The following is a 16,513-nucleotide window of genomic DNA, read 5'->3' on the forward strand; positions in this document are numbered from 1 at the left end:
GAGCTTGTTTGTCCGGCACGTCCCATGGGTGCTTGGTCGGATTTAGATAAGAATTTGGAGGCCGGGTAAACAACCTTGAACACTTTGCCTACTAAGCCTGTGCACGGCGGGTTGTGGTGCACTGAGTGATACAAGACTGATACCTTTCTGCAGTGGCCAGCATTAACTATTTTCAGCAGCTTGTGCTGCTTTGTTATTTTTTTGTTTTGGTGATAGGGCTAGGTAGATGTGCCTTGGGAGCCCATAATCCTGTCACCAGTTTAATGGTACTGATAATCAATGCTAGTCAATTTATCTGGGGGTAGTGTTAACGTTGTGGGTAGTCAATGTATAAAGTTAAATGGTCCCCGTGTCACAAATCACTAATAGATTGATATTCATTTTAATTAAAGCAATTTATCTGTGCTTCTTTTATAAGGGGTGCCAATAATTTTGGGATTGACTGTATAATTGTAATAGAAAGCTCTCTTTCATTATGCCCATGTTATCTGCTTAGTAATTTTCCATTATCCAAATCAAATATCAAGTAACTCAGATTCAAGTGATCATTCCTTGGTATAAGTAAAGAGCGGTATTATTATACCATCAGTGTCCCTGAGATGACCAGCAGCCGGTGCGCTCCCCTGTCTCACATGTTACTGACTGCAGTCTCTTACACACAGGTTTTTATACACAGACCCTATACTGTTGCATCATAGTAGAGACTATGAGGTGGCGATTCTCTGTCACATGTGGTGCTTGTATGTTGAGTCTGTACCTTTGCTCCATTGGTGATGTGAGGTGATGCATACTGTGATGTCATACTCTGATCATGTCACAGTTGTTTTCTGTCAAATGACTTTAGCGCTATCATTTTACTTATTTAAGCTTTACATGGGGGTCCTGATTGTTCAGGTTTTTTTTTTTTTTTTGTAAATTTAGTGTGTTTTTAAATCCAAATAAATGAAGTGTTATTAAAGCAGGGCAGATGTTGCAGTGCATGTTTAGCAGGTTAGGACCCTACAGCAGTCCTGCCAGGTTTAATCACAGTCAGAGCACCAGTGGTGTTGACTTATTAGCGGAGTCTGTGCCCTTTCTTTCACCCATGTCACTGTGCCCTTGAGCAAGGCTTTTAAACCCAATATGGCCACCTTATTTGCCCTTGTTATACTTCAAGTGCAACAGCCTAGAAAAGATCTTTCTCTCTCTCTCTCTCTCTCTCTCTCTCTGTTTTTCTCTATCTCAGTTGTGTCTTGTGGCAATCCCGGCACCCCTCGGAATGCTTTGATCCAGTTCCATGATGGGCTGGTCTTCTCCCGCTCCGTTACATATGCATGCAGAGAGGGTTACTATTCCACTGGCCTGCTCACACGCCACTGCACCGTCAACGGAACATGGACTGGAGACATGCCTGAGTGCACAGGTACCATCTTCGTGACACACACACACACACACACACACATCGCACTAACAACCTCTCTATCACCATCACAGCCATCCATAAAGCTTTTGTTCTCCCTGCAGTCTGAATAGCCCATTTTCATTTTATATTAAAACTAGGGCAATTCTTTATTTTATTTATTCATTAATTGGTTAGCATGTGTGCTTGGCTTGGTTTGATTAACAAATGTGAAAGATGGAAATTTCAGGATCCTAAAAAAAGTGATGCTGTGGTTAGGGTCATGGTTCCACAGCTCCAGGGTCCCATGAAAGTTTCCAATGCAGACTTCCTGTGCATGATATGACCTAGGTGAGGTTCATCTGTGTTCTCAAATTCCTGCAACCCTAACCAGGATAAATGAATTAGTTAATGTTTATATTTACTAAGTAAAAAAAAAAAATGCATATCTTATTTTGGCAGCACAGTGGCTTCGTGTTTAGCCTTGTCGCCCTGCACCTCCAGGTCCTGGGTTCGATTCTCGCATCGGGTCTATGTGCATGGAGCTTGCATGTTCTCCCTGTGCTTGGTGGGTTTCTTTAAGGTTTTCTGGTTTCCTCCCACATTCCAAAGACATGCAGATTACGCTAATTGGTGTTTCCAAATTGGCCATGGTGTGTGAATGTTGACTGGAGGTCTTACCACAGTCGTTTAAAATGGGAATAAATGGAATGGTCACCATTGACCTACATGGTTCCTGGATGGATGGATATCTGATTTTACTCTATTGATGGCTAAATCTGAACATTTGGTTGGTAGAACCGTATCATTCTAAGATCTTGTTTTTTTTATTACTCAACTGCTTGGTTGTGTAAATGAGATAAATAAAAGTGGCTTTGGATAAGGGTGTCTGCCAAACGACATAAATGTAAATGTAAAATGCATAGGCTTGCTTCTGAAAGACAATAGAAACAACTTAGGCTCTGAGTTAATGGAGGTCACAGGCAGCCATTATGTATCCTGACACTGTGCTTTTACTTTTTCTGGGTGGCTGCTGAGTAAAGATACCAAATACTGTTTAAATCGCTGACACTTCACAAACCATAAAGCCTTTGCTTACAGAGATAATATAAAATGGAAGTATTTCTGAAAATTTGTATTAATTGAATTAAATCAATAATGTAAAGGTACAGTATGGTTTAAATTAATACAATTCATTAAAAGTAATACAGGTTTATTTCATTAAATGACTGCTGGCTCAAACAATAGGTAGAAATCTTTGGGTTGAAAGCATTTCATTTAAATCCTAAACACAAAATGTTCTTTATTCTATGCTGCTTTATTTTTTAGTTATTAACTGTGGAGACCCAGGAGTGCCTGCCAACGGTCTGCGACTGGGCAACGACTTCACATACGGTAGCACTGTTAGCTTCCAGTGTTCCCCAGGCTTCACCATGGATGCTGACCGTGCCTCCACTCTCATCTGCACAAAGGATCGCACTTGGAATGGCACCAAGCCTGTGTGTAGAGGTATGGTTTCACTTAAATGACTGTACTGATCCTCTACCACAACCACTTTCGTCTAATGGGTGAAAAAACGTGCAAGATTTAAAGTCTCGGTTCAAGACCCAGAGCCATTATTATTTCATCAATCAAAACATTTGTTTAAAAAGTGGTCATCATGATTAATAACATTGAGTGCATCAATTAAAGATATAGTCAACCTTGAAAGAAAATGTTAAGTGCTGATATTCAGATTTTTTTTGCATTGTGAAAAGTTATTTTCTTTATATAAACTACTAGCCTTAGTACTCGTTGATGGGAAAAGAGGTTCTAGAAATGGTTAAAAGGCTGAAGCTAAAAATAATCTGATCAGATTTAATGTAATCAGTGATATTATTTCAGGTTGAAATCCACATACATGTCTGCCTGCATGATTACAATTTTTTTTAAATGTAATTTTACAAATTTTTGTTATGTCTGACAACATTATATGGTATTTGTTATAAATATTATATAGGAAATTGTACAAAATGTATCTAGAATCTGGCAAGATTTTGACTCTCCTGTCATTTCATCATTCCAATTAATGGGAAACAGAGTATGTAGAAAAGTTTTTGTTTACGCAGACGAACAAAGCAGACAAAACATTTCTTTTATTTACATAGATGATGATGGTGGCTAGGCGCTGCTAAGTAACTGGAAAAATAAACAACAGAAAAGTGTTAACTAGGTCAATTTGTTTATAATCAGTCTCCTATAAAAGTGTCATTATGATGAAGAGTATTTAAATTAATCTAATTATTTAGTTACTTTTAATCAACTTTATGTAAAAAATGAACTTACTGTTTGATGATATTTGCAAACATCGTCTGTGTTCCTTTGCAGCAATTGTTTGTGGAGCTCCACCCAGTATTCCTAATGGCCAGGTGGTAGGAACAGACTTTCAGTGGGGCTCCAGCATCAGCTACACCTGTAACCAGGGCTATCAACTCTCTCTGCCCACTGTCCTCACTTGCCAGGGCTCTGGCAACTGGAGTGGTGAAAGGCCACAATGTTTCCGTAAGTCTCACTTTTGCTTCCTGTATCGCAAAAATAAAAAACATACTTTAGGTGATAATTAACTGATTATTTTATCCAGGCTTCTCTGGAGATAATTATTAAAATTGTTAAAAGCGGTCAGAGTAAAGAAGACCATGCTTTTCATGAGAAGAGTTAAAAAAGACAAAAGAGCCAGGACTAGGAATTAAAATTCAGAACATGACTAGGATAGCAGGAGTACATGTGCAAATGGAACAGAGGATATAATTTCAGTATTAAGAAATGAAAGACCATAATATAACTCTGTATTTTTATAATATTATGTAACACTGCTTTATGTTCTTTACAGCTGTGTTTTGTGGAGATCCAGGGATCCCTGCTCAGGGTCGGCGTGAGGATCGAGGATTTACTTACCTTTCCTCTGTGTCCTTCTCCTGCTTTCCACCTCTGGTACTTGTTGGCTCCACAAGGAGATACTGCCAGTATGATGGAACCTGGAGTGGGACCCAGCCATCTTGTATAGGTACGAGGTTAGGCAAGGTTTAAGGCATACACAAGGCAAGGGTCAAACATACACAATGCTACATCGGAAACAACCTTCAAAACTGAGTGGATGCAAATTCTGGTCATTTAATAATTCAATTCTTAAATAATATATTAGTCGACAAGTGCCTTAATATTGAACACAATACAACAGTTACATTTTGGTTTGATGAGTATTTTTAATTAAGACGGTATGAGTAAGTTGCTTATTGGTTTGTTTCTAGATCCGAGTCATACCAACTGCGTGGATCCTGGAGTGCCCCTGTTTGGATCTCAGAACAACACTCAAGGCTACCAGGTACTGTAACACAGACAAGTATTGTATACATTTGTCTTATTCTACTGTAGTATGGCTGCACTTTTTAACGTGTCGTCCAATGATTAAAATGTTGTTTTTGCTTCAAAACAGATTGGCAGCACAGTGTTCTATAACTGCAGAAAGGGCTACTTGCTCCTTGGCTCCATCTCGCGTACCTGCCTGCCCAACCTCACTTGGAGTGGCATGCCGCCAGAGTGTATTGGTAAATAACATTTTCTTCGCTACAGTATAAATTTTCCTTTAATGATATTACATATCTCTTCACTATTCATTATTTAATGCATTAAGTAAGAAATTAAAAAATAAGGTGTGCTGTTCTGAGAAAGGATTTAATAGGGTAATGTGAGGAGGCGCGATATAAAGTGGAGTTACTGTTACCAAACCAAAGTTAATTACACCCCGTATAATTTTCTCCTAATAATGTAATTTAGTTCAGGTAGTTATTATTCTATTGTACAGAATATGAGTTATAAATGGTTGTTCCCTCAGCATGCTCACATTTTTTGCCTTTTTTGGAAATGTACAGTTTGTCCTGTTATCAAGAAACTGTAAAACTGCAAGACTTTGTCTTGTTAGAAAACGTAATGGGATAGCTTTTCATCTGTTACCAGAGACTAGATTATATGGAATGTCCCCTTATACCGATCTGAAGTTAATACCTTGTAAATAAACTGTTACTATGAAAAATTATCATAAACATTGCCTGGCCAAAAAAGTTGCAGTTTGGATTTAAAGAAAAAATTGCCTAATAAAAATTATTGCTGTACAGTGTTGGACAAAGTACACAAGTCCTGTACTTAAGTGAAAATAGAGGTTCCTCTTTACATTTACATTACAGTAGAAAATAAGTTTTTTTTTTTAAACTTGACTTCCAATGTACTCGATAATCAAAAGTAAATGTACTATGTTTTTTTTATGGCTCCAATGTTCTATTATTTTTTTGATCTACTATTATAAGGCTCTTGCTTAATCAACTCACTGAAAAGGTTCTAATGTCATCCTGGGCACATGGTTCTATTAATATAAGGTCATTAAATTAGTTTCACATTGATGTGAATTACCATTATCAGCATTCAGGTGAGAATTTTTTTATTAGGGAGATCTGAGCAACCATAAAATTACTGGGTTTTTAAAACAGCCAAACTTTCTTTTAAAGATTTTTTTAAAAACCTACAGTACATCTGTGCACATGGTGATCTGATGTAGCAAATAGCTTCTCATTATTTAAATAGCCGTGCCGGAAGACATACCATGTGGTTGAAAAGATTACTGTGTTTCAGAAGGGTCAAATTATTGGCCTGCATCAGTCAAAAAAACAAAACAAAAAAAAAACAAGTAAGGAAATTGCTGAAATGAATGGAATTAGGTTGAGAGCTGTCCAAGTCATTATTAAAACCTGGAAGGATAGTGCTGAACCATCAACACTGGAAGAAATGTAGTCAAAAAAAACTTGACAGTGACAGTGATCAGAGATAACTCAAACATGATAAAAAATTAACAGCACATAACTATGATTAATAGTGAAAGTAAGAGCATATTCACACTCATAGAGCAACTGGGCTCAAAACATTATTAGTAAGATTGTATTTTGAAGCAATGGAAAAAGTCATGGTCTCATAAGTCCGGATTGACCTTATTTCCCACTGATGGGCGTGTCAGGGTAAAACAGGAAGTGCATTACTGTATGCATAGGCACTATGCATCCATCATGCATAGTACCCGCTGTACAAGCCTCTGCAAGCAGTGTTATAATCTAGGGTTCCTTCAGGTGGTCAGTCTTGGCTCAGTAATGTTATGAGGCAATGAAATGAAGCCAGTTGAAGACCAGGATGTACTGAATAATCAAGGTATCACATCAATGATGATCTTTCCTGATGGAATGGGCATGTTCAGTGGTAACAATGCCAAGATTCATTAGACTCTAATTGTAAAGAAGAGGCTCTGTGAGCAGAGGAATCTTAGTCATGCATGAATAATCCAGCACAGTGTCCTGACCTGACCCCATTAAAAATCTTTAGGATGTGTTGTAGAATACTGTGGATAGAAATAACTGTGGATAGAAATAAATGGAATGACATTGCAAAAGGTTGTTGAAACAGTGCTTAGGCAAATGCGTGCCATGAAGGTAAAGGAGAGCCAACGAAATTTTAAAGGGCGAATTTTATTTGATGTTATTTTATTTTATTTTTTATTTTTTGGGCTCAGTATATTAGAAGGGGCACATTAATGTACAGTAAACCTGTGATTTAAATTTTAGCAGACACTAATGTCAGAGCCGTGCTGTTAAAGAAAATCAATCAACATCTTAAAGTATGTGGTATAAACATGCTAAATGGATATTACTTTAGAAAAGGAACTATAATTTTATCATTTTGTTTGTACTCAGGGATTCAAATTGTCTGATACTTTCTATTGTTTTCCTTAGCTCATCACTGTAATCAGCCTGAACTTCCAGCACAGGCAGATGCTAGAGCTATAGAGCTGCCATCTCTGGGTTACACTCTCATCTACACCTGTCAGCCTGGCTTTTATATAGCTGGAGGCTCTGAACACCGCACTTGCAGACCTGATGGCAGCTGGACTGGCAAGCCTCCATTATGTGCAGGTACCATGCGAAAAAGTAAAAAAATAATAATAATAAACCTTGTTTTGGTGCAAGTCACATATACTTCTGCCTTACTATTAAAAGGATAATTGCTGAGATTTGGTGCACTTTGTACTTCTCTCATTTTTGCTAATGTTGATGCATTGCCACCTGCACCTGTTATATTTTAAAAAGCTGGCACTATCAGGGAGCTTAATCCATCATACTATCATTGGAATTTCATATTTCTGATTAGCCCAGTGTGAGACGATGATTTGGTTAAGAGCAAATGTGGTTCTGGGACACACAGATTGCGCTACGTCTCCTTCGACACACTATTGGATCCCGTTCAGCCTGCAAGGTGAATGATTAGAACAAAAGAAGACAAACTTTTAGACAAATATCTTTTTCAGTGTGCCTAGAAGTGGGAGTAGTTCTTGCAAATAATGGCTTTGATGGATCTTGAGCCGTAAGTGGTTGAAATATGGTACTGATAGGTTTTAAAGCCAAGCTATAAAGATGGAGTAGAGAACTGTGCTGCTGGCTTTTCACAGTGGAGGAATATTAACAGTACCTGTGGGGAAGCTGACAGAGAGTGTGTTCAGGCTTCTGACAGCTAATAACGCTCTGTCTTCACCAAATGTGTGTAGGGGTTTTATTACTTGCTGTTAGTTTTAACACTGCTCTCAGAAAAGGATTTTGTATTAGTAAAGCCAACAATCAGTTCTAACAGTTCTACAAGCTATACTGCTGCGATATTACATGAAGATGAGGAAAAAATAATGATTTTGAAACATAGTCACAGGATATAAAATCTTAACTTTAGGATTTGTAACGCATAGGAAATTGAAGTAGTTTTGAAATTTGTCACAATCCTGTGACCACTTGCACCTACTGTATACTGTATGTAGGTATATAAAATGGATTGCAGTGTATTCATTCTACCCAGTGACCGTTCATAAGTCCCAAAACAATAAGCTGGTTAGTGGACTGGGTATGTTTAAGTGCTCTTGGATGTAAATTATTGTTTGGGTTGAATGGTGACATGCCTAAATGGACGGTGATCCATTCGCTCGAGTATATTCCCACTTAGTGCCTAGTGTTCCAGGATGCACTGTGGCTCGTGACCCCGACAACAATAAAATGCCCCGACAAACAATAAAAGGTTACTGGAGTATGTAGGCACTATGTCACATTCCTTTTTCCCACATTTTTCTTTTTCCGCTTATAAAAAGCACTAGTGCCAAATAACTGTTTCTGCATAAAATGGCTAATATATTATGTTCTTTAAAGTGATGAACAGTCTCATCATTAAATAGATAGATAGCATTACATATCTCTCTCTCTCTCATAGCTGATAACAGACCAAGTGGGAAAACAGTTGGAACCGTGCAAGAACCACCTAACACGAAACTTCAGGGTAGGTGTTGATTTAACAACAAACACAGTTGGAAATCATTAAAGAGACACCTTAATCTTTTTTCCATCCTTCTATTAGTGCCTAGTGGAGTGTTTGCTCGGAACTCACTGTGGAGGGGCTCGTATGAATACCTTGGGAAGAAGCAGCCAGCCATGCTGAGCATAACCGCTTTTGAGCCATTTAGTAACCGTGTCAATGGTACTCTCATGGACCACAGTGGAGTGCAGCTCAATCTGGCTGGTATGGATCTCCACTTGCTCCTCCTTTTAAACCTCACCCTTCCATAGTTGCTTGAATATGAAGGTTTATACAGTATGACCCGTCAGATCAAGTCAAACACATTAGTTTTGTGCTATGGCCAGTTAAAATGTGTAAAAAAAATATTATTTCAGAAAAAAAATGTTGATTATACTTTGTTACTGGTCATTCAACAGAATTTTAAAAGTTAAAATGATGTACATTGTTTTAAAGCACATTAATAAACACTGTCCAAGCTGAAAATTCCAGTCCTCATAGAATAGCATGCTTTTTTTTTTCACTATAAACCCACGATGCAAGTTATTTTTGGTGTAGCAGGTGCCAGCATGAGGCTAAGGGTCTGCTCTTTCTTACTACATCACATATTCCTCATTTAAATACTCAAAAAAAAAAAAAAAAAAAAAAATCAGACATGATTCAGTAATACCAAAATAGACCTTACTGAACCAGGAATCTTAAAACATGCATAACTGAAATCACCCAAAATACAACTTATAAAGTGGTGGGTCACTTATTCTGGAAGCTTCACATTCAGAGGGCTTAGTGTAGGTAGGTCGGTAGGTGCAGTGCAAAAAAACAACTACAAAATATGCTCACAGTGCATCTGAAACGGACATTTCATTTACTAATGCAGTTGCTCATCATGCCAGATCAGTCTGGACCCACCTACTAAATGCTGTGTGAAGCTCAAATGTTTGAAAAAGCCGATGTTAAGTGGTAGACATGGACACCCAAAGTGCTATAAAATTTTTAAAAAAGGCTTAAAAAAAGGAAATGCAGTTTCAGCACTGAAGATAATGTATTAATAAATTTAGTTCGAGTAATATTCATAACATAAGGTAATAAGCTATGTCTTTTTTATGTTTTATAAGTCTATACTTTTATTTCAGCAAATAAAGATATATAGTGTGTCTTATAGTTGAAGACAGGAAGCAGTATATGAAACGTGTCCTACAGCATATAACGCTATTTAAAAGTGATGAGATGCATTGAAAGAGTGCTAAAAATATGAGTGCAGAATATTAAAGTGTACACATCAGCATGTCCTGTTGATGTGAGTTAAAACTTGTTTTAATGACTCTCTTTGGATGCAGGCAATTAAAATAAACATGTTGTCAAATTCTAATATAAAAGTACATTTTCAGAATTGTGAGCATTTATTATCCATTTACAATGATTTACCTTTGTTTAAAACAGGCTTATGCAAATAGGGATAGCTACCCTACTGTACATGCTAAAGAAAGATTACAAGCCTTTTAATCTACTTTAAGGATGCTAAATGTGTCTCCTTTCACCTTATGTGTTGTACTTTATTTAGAAATAAATACAAATTGCATGGATCTTATTAGTGAATCAATTTGTTGGTTTGTTTCATCATGTAAATCTTTAGTAATCCAACTTCTCTTGTAACATAAATCTAAAGCAGCACTAATCGACTGCTGTTTTATCCCATGCAGGAATCTATAAAAGAGAAGAGGCCCATCTGTTGCTCCAGGTCTACCAAATCCGAGGGCCAGTCGAGATATTTGTCAACAAATTCAAAATCGACAACTGGGCCCTGGACGGACATGTATGTTCCTTATTTTTTTCCCAGATGATGTCCATGAGAAACAATGTCGGTTAAAAAAAACGTCCTGCCACGTTAATATAAAATTATGTCGACTTATGTTACCAGGTTATTTTCAGAATCAATGTCCTTCTCCAGACACACTGGTGTCACTGGAGCTTATTAGCGTCACTTACGGAAGAGATTCAGATATTTGTTCAAGGTTCTTCATTCAGTAGATAAACATCACTGCTGAAGGGCGGAACATCAGTAACAGGATATATCAAGATCCAAACCTGTGACCTTTCACAGTTTTTCCTGACTGCTGTCATTCCTGCATGCCTATTCATCAATCAATATTTAGTTTTCTTTATATAGTGCTTCATTTCACCTGGTTCCCTTGGTATATGCTCTGTATAAAATACTTTGGAAAAAACTTGTAGGGCTGATGAGAGGAAAAGTCTAATAACGTCATTTACTAATTAGCATATTCTGTTTTAGAATCATATATGTATGATTATCACACACTATTATGAATGATATGGAAAAGCTAAAAAATAATCAATAGCCACATATAAAAACTTTAATTGTAAAAAAAAAATTAAAGTCTTTTTTCGAATTTCCAACACTTTTTTCACTTGTGATGACATTTTCACACCCACCATCTCCTTCACTTCTTCATCTTCTTACTTTTGAACAACTCCTATCAAAAGCCTTGTACAAGCTCCAAACATTTCCAGAAAGAACATTTTTTATTAAATTATATAATAAGGTATTATTTTTATAGGTATTATTATTAGTTTTATATCCAGTATACAAACTTGTATATTTGTATTATACAAGTCAAACCGAGACTTCTGATAAAATTTATTGTGAATGAAACTGTAAAACCTCTTGACATTTACATAAGTCTTTAAGTACGTTATTCATAGTCTCATAGTACGTTAATGAGACTCTAGGCTACAGTAAAGCATTGGAATAGTGCATAATGCAAGGTTTGAAAGATGCCAGTACATCCAGGAATGACAATTCCAGCTGAGGTGAATCGGAGTCAACCTTGTCCAGTTAATCATAAACATTTAGCGAGTGGATCTGAATCATCAGACAACTTTAGAGAACAGTCTTGAGGAAGAGACGCATATGTCTGCAGGAACTCTTTACATTGTCATATATGAAGACCACTTGCACATTACAGTATCTTAGCTTAGGAGTTACTGATACATCTCCCGTACAACCCTGACTTAACTCCAAGTCATTCCCACATGTTTGGGCCATTAAAGGATTTTCCATGAGGCCAGCATTTTAGACGTAAAGAAGGCAGTCTGATCATGGCTCCGGAGTACTGAGCAAACTTTCTGCTTTGATGGAATACAAGCACTAGTGAAACACTGGGATAAGTGCATTAGTGTAGCAGGGGATTCTATAGGGAGCTTCAGTTTGGCAGAAAGGCATTCATTTTCTCATGGCATCTTTAGATCATCAGCATCACTTTCTCACTAAATGCAGCTGTTTTTTTTGCTGCACAGTAGTGAACAATTTGTGCACGTGCCATTTCAAACAAGGTTACGGATTTTGTCATAAGATTCAGTTAAATCTAAATTATCCTACAGCCATTTTACATTTAAAAACCCTTCAGATATATGTGATCTTGCATAAATAAAAAGATAAAACTCGATTAGTTTTAGCAAGTTTTAAACGCCACAACTATGCAAAAAAACCTATTGTTTGTTAATTGTCTCCTGTAGAGTTTAACCACACTCTGATTGAGTCAGTCAATGCCGGGAAAGAACGCCTCATTTACAGCAACCCTTTTATTTTTATAACAGCTGTCTACTCTTAACAGATGAAACTCTTAAGTTCTCAAGGTTGACGTTCAGACAGAGAGACTCTGTGGAGAGTTCCTGAGAGGCTGTGAACAGTTAATATTGATTTTGTACTGAAACATCAAGGATGATTATGACCATTTCATCATTGGTGTGCATCTGCTCCACTTTGCTCGGGATCCAGAGGGGATTAAAATAAACTTTGCAAACCTTTAAATGAGCACATGTGCATCTCTACAGGTTGATTAATTTAATGCCTTAGTAAAGGAGCATAGTTATTGTGATTATATAATTTTCTGGTTTAAAATCTTGCATCGCACGGAAGGTTCCCCTGCTTAAGTCAGCCCATGTCCAGGCCCATCTAAAGTTTGCCAGGGACCATCTGGATCATCCAGAGGAGTCATGGGAGAAAGTCCTGTGATCAGATGTGACCAAAGTAGAACTTTTTGATCTTAACTCCATTCGCCGTGTTTGGAGGAAGAAGAATGATGAGTATCATCCCAATAATACCATACCTACAGTGAAGCATGGCACTGAAAGCATCATGCTCTGGGTTTTCCTGACAGGGGACAGGACGACTGTATTAAGGAGAGGATGAAAGAGGCCATGAATTGTGACATATTGGGCAAAAACCTCCTTCTTTCAGTCAAAGCATTAAAGATGGGTCGTGGCTGGGTCTTCCAACATGACAATGACCCAAAGTAATTCACAAATAAATTGTTAAAAAGTCATACAATGTGATTTCCGGATTTTTCTTTTTAGATTTTGTCTCTCACAGTGGAAATGCACCTATGCTGAAAATTGTAGATCTCTTTATGATTTCTAAGTAAGAGAACTTGCAAAATCACTTACTTATTGATACTTATTGACCTCACAGTGTGTATATATATATATATATATTCGTCAAATATTCTTAAAACTGTCAGTTGCACAACAGCCATATTTTTTTTAAACCAATAACAAAAGTGCCTCAAGCAAATGCCTCAAATGAAGGCAATTTAATTTGGTATTTTACAGCCTTAAATAAAGTACAATATATAAATGAACATGTTTGATTTATGTAGCGCCTTCCAAACACCCAAGGTCACTTTCCAAGTGCTGTGTGTAACACAAAGGAACATCATTACAAAAAATGGGGGGCTTAAAGGAGTGTAAGAGGAATAGAAATAAAGTAAAAGAAGTCTTTAAAGAGTGTCAAGATAAGTGTAATTGAGCAAAAAGCCTTTAAGGAATAAAAAGAGAAGAGTAATATTGTGAGAAAAGAAACATTTTGAGCCACGCTTTGGATTTATGTATATATGATTTTACATAGGTTGGAATTATTAAAGAAATTCTGCATACTGATCTTATATCAGGGTTAACTAAAATCTAACTGTCAGTGAAATGCAAAGGAGAACTAAGTTATGTGTTCTGTAAGTGAGAGAATAGTTTAAGATTTGATGTGTATTTCACAGTAGGCGGCACAGTGGCACAGTGGCATAGTGGTTAGCTGTGTCGCCTTGCACCTCCAGGATCTGGGTTCAATTCCTGCCACTGTGTGGATGGAGTTTGCACCTTCTTTCCGGGCTTGGGTGCTCTGGTTTCTCCCACAGTTCAAAGACATGCCCCCCACCCCACCCCCCAATATATACAGAATGAAGCGGTACAAACGATGAGTGAGTGAGTGTATTTCATAGTCTGATCTTTTAAGGAAGGAGTTCTGAAGTCACTGTGCTTCCACAAGACAAGAAAGGATTGGACTCAAAAAGCAGGCCATAAAAGAATAAAAAGAATGATCTAAGAGTGTAAAAGCGATTGGCATGGATACAGAAGGTCAGAAAAACAAAAGGGCTTAAGGTCGCTGACGACTCTATAAGATAAATAAAAAGGTGGATCTTTGATGGTGAATCAGTGAAGATTTTGCAGTACAGGTGTAATATTGGGTCAGGGTCAGGTGTTTGTAAAAAGTCAGGGAAAATTTCTGACAGTGTAAAGCTTGTGAATAGATGTGTAAGTCGCTCTGGATAAGAGCGTCTGCCAAATGCCTAAATGTAAATAGATCTTTAGTTGGATATCTATGAGAAAGGAGCCAGAGACGAGCGTCTGGAGGAGGGAATCGGGAGTAAAGCAGGACGGATTAGATGCTGTATGTTTACCCATGTTACACACATGAGCATAGGAAAATGTGACCATGGAGATAATCTTCACACCTGTCTATACTAAAGAGGAGCAATACAGATAAGTCTTAGATAGGGTTATGTTCATAACAACTCGACATATTTGGATACAGTGCTTTTAAAAGCCACTTTGGTGCCATTCTTCATAAATATACTGTAGTTAACTGACGCTAACTGTATATGTGTCGAATGTTCAGCTTGTCTCAAGTTGATAGATTTTACTTCACATGAATGAAATCAAATAAAATATTCTGCATTTACCTTAGATGCTATTAAGGGCACATCTTCCAAGCAAGAAAATCAATTTAAGATGAGAGTTTATTGATATGAGACCGGACAAAGGGGAGGGGTTTCCACTGTGTTGGTATATCAGCAAGCTTACAACAGCTGTGATGTTGATTTGTTTTTACCTGCCCAACAGTTCAACTTTTGTAATGTATCTGATAGCTAATGTAATGTCACACAATAAGATAGTTTATAGTATTTGCATAAATACAGCGTAAGAAGATGTGATGAGTGGTGCAGTGGTAACGTGCTCGGCCTATCCCCCAGGAATCGCTAGTTCGATTCCCGGGTGAGGTTGTAGCTGTAGCCTCCCGCGGTTTGGGGTCTTGACAGATTTGATTGGCCAAGCTCTTTCAGTGGGGAGGGATGGGAGACACTCTGCGCTATCACATCAATAGAGACTCTAAGTCAATCTCTGAGCTAATCCAAGCACCACGTGTTCCAGTCTTCGGCCCTCCCTAAATGGTAGTAGTAGCCTTGATGTGGAAGTGCCCTAACTATGGGTGGGAATTGGACACGACTAAATTAGGGAGAAAATCTGGGAAAAAATTCTCTTGATAATATTACATGTAAGCATATAAGTTTGTTTTATGAATATTTGTTTAAATTTTTTTTAAGTTTTTGGACCAACTACTTGTCCCAGGACTGTTTTTTTTTAACCCTAATTTTACAATTTGGGAATCCTCTTAATCTTGCATATGTTGCGAGAAAGAATAGTACAGGTTTTATATCCAGTAAAGTCTTTATCCCAAGTCCTGTCCGTACTGGACACTCTTTTCACCTACACACAAACACACACATCAGCTCATATCTGGAGCCATACTGAGTGGTACACATACGTGCTATTACTCCTGGGGATAAGAAAGCTGAGAAAGTTTTCTCTTTTAATTAAAATGTCAGTTAAATCATTGCAGAGTAATCAGGGCCAGACGTCTGAGCTCCCCTTACCCTCTTCCCCACAAATGCACCGGAGACAAGCAGCTGGGAAAATGTAATTAAAAGCGTAGGTCATGAGGAGTGTGTACGTGCGAGTGTATGTGTGTGTGTGTGTATACGCCTGACAGTATGAGCATTTTCCTCTCTAGATTGAGCAATGGTTTAAAACTAAATGTCAAGTGTAAAAGGTACACTGTGTGCCTGACACTTTTTACCTTTCGACAACTCATTCTTGACATTTTGAAAATGTATTGACTTTATAATATGAGGTCTTTAATTGTTTGTCCTCTTCTCGTCACAGGTGTCATATATGCCTTCATCAAACTCCTTTGTATATCAAGGATTTGTTCGAGGAAAAGGATTTGGTCAGTTTGGGCTTCAGAGGCTCGGTATGTATTTGTTGCACATGAATGAATATTATGAACATGATATGTCCGTATGTATTGGAAGCAATTGATTTTGCTTAGTTAGTCATCTTCTATTAATTTTTCTATTTATTCATTATTCTACTGGTGAGAATATTTATTCATGTCTGCATGTACAGTAGATATTGATTTTTACATTCATATTGTGACCCATATCTTATCTGATTTTAGTTTCATTAATAAAGTAATTATTTCATTTTAAAAAATCTGATATTAATATTTTTGGTCTGTGTGTTTGCACATCTGGAATAATAATGTCGTAGTCTTTCTTTTCTAAAATGTACAACCGCAGGAAATATAGACCGCATCCCAACTAACCC

The 16,513-nt window shown here is 37.4% G+C and overlaps 1 protein-coding gene across 1 annotated transcript in view; it reads left to right on the forward strand.

Annotated features, from left to right (window-relative positions):
- csmd2 (CUB and Sushi multiple domains 2) overlaps nt 1-16,513 on the forward strand; it is a 393,418-nt gene that overhangs the window by 364,810 nt on the left and 12,095 nt on the right. The window contains exons 58-68 of the mRNA XM_053492012.1: nt 1,226-1,402; nt 2,708-2,887; nt 3,746-3,919; nt 4,248-4,421; nt 4,666-4,739; nt 4,851-4,962; nt 7,186-7,365; nt 8,699-8,764; nt 8,843-9,004; nt 10,480-10,592; nt 16,070-16,157. Coding sequence (XP_053347987.1) covers nt 1,226-1,402; nt 2,708-2,887; nt 3,746-3,919; nt 4,248-4,421; nt 4,666-4,739; nt 4,851-4,962; nt 7,186-7,365; nt 8,699-8,764; nt 8,843-9,004; nt 10,480-10,592; nt 16,070-16,157 — 1,500 coding nt within the window. The remainder of the gene's footprint in view (nt 1-1,225; nt 1,403-2,707; nt 2,888-3,745; nt 3,920-4,247; nt 4,422-4,665; nt 4,740-4,850; nt 4,963-7,185; nt 7,366-8,698; nt 8,765-8,842; nt 9,005-10,479; nt 10,593-16,069; nt 16,158-16,513) is intronic.

The sequence above is a fragment of the Clarias gariepinus genome, chromosome 3, assembly GCF_024256425.1.
Source record: "Clarias gariepinus isolate MV-2021 ecotype Netherlands chromosome 3, CGAR_prim_01v2, whole genome shotgun sequence".
Classification (NCBI taxonomy): domain Eukaryota; kingdom Metazoa; phylum Chordata; class Actinopteri; order Siluriformes; family Clariidae; genus Clarias; species Clarias gariepinus.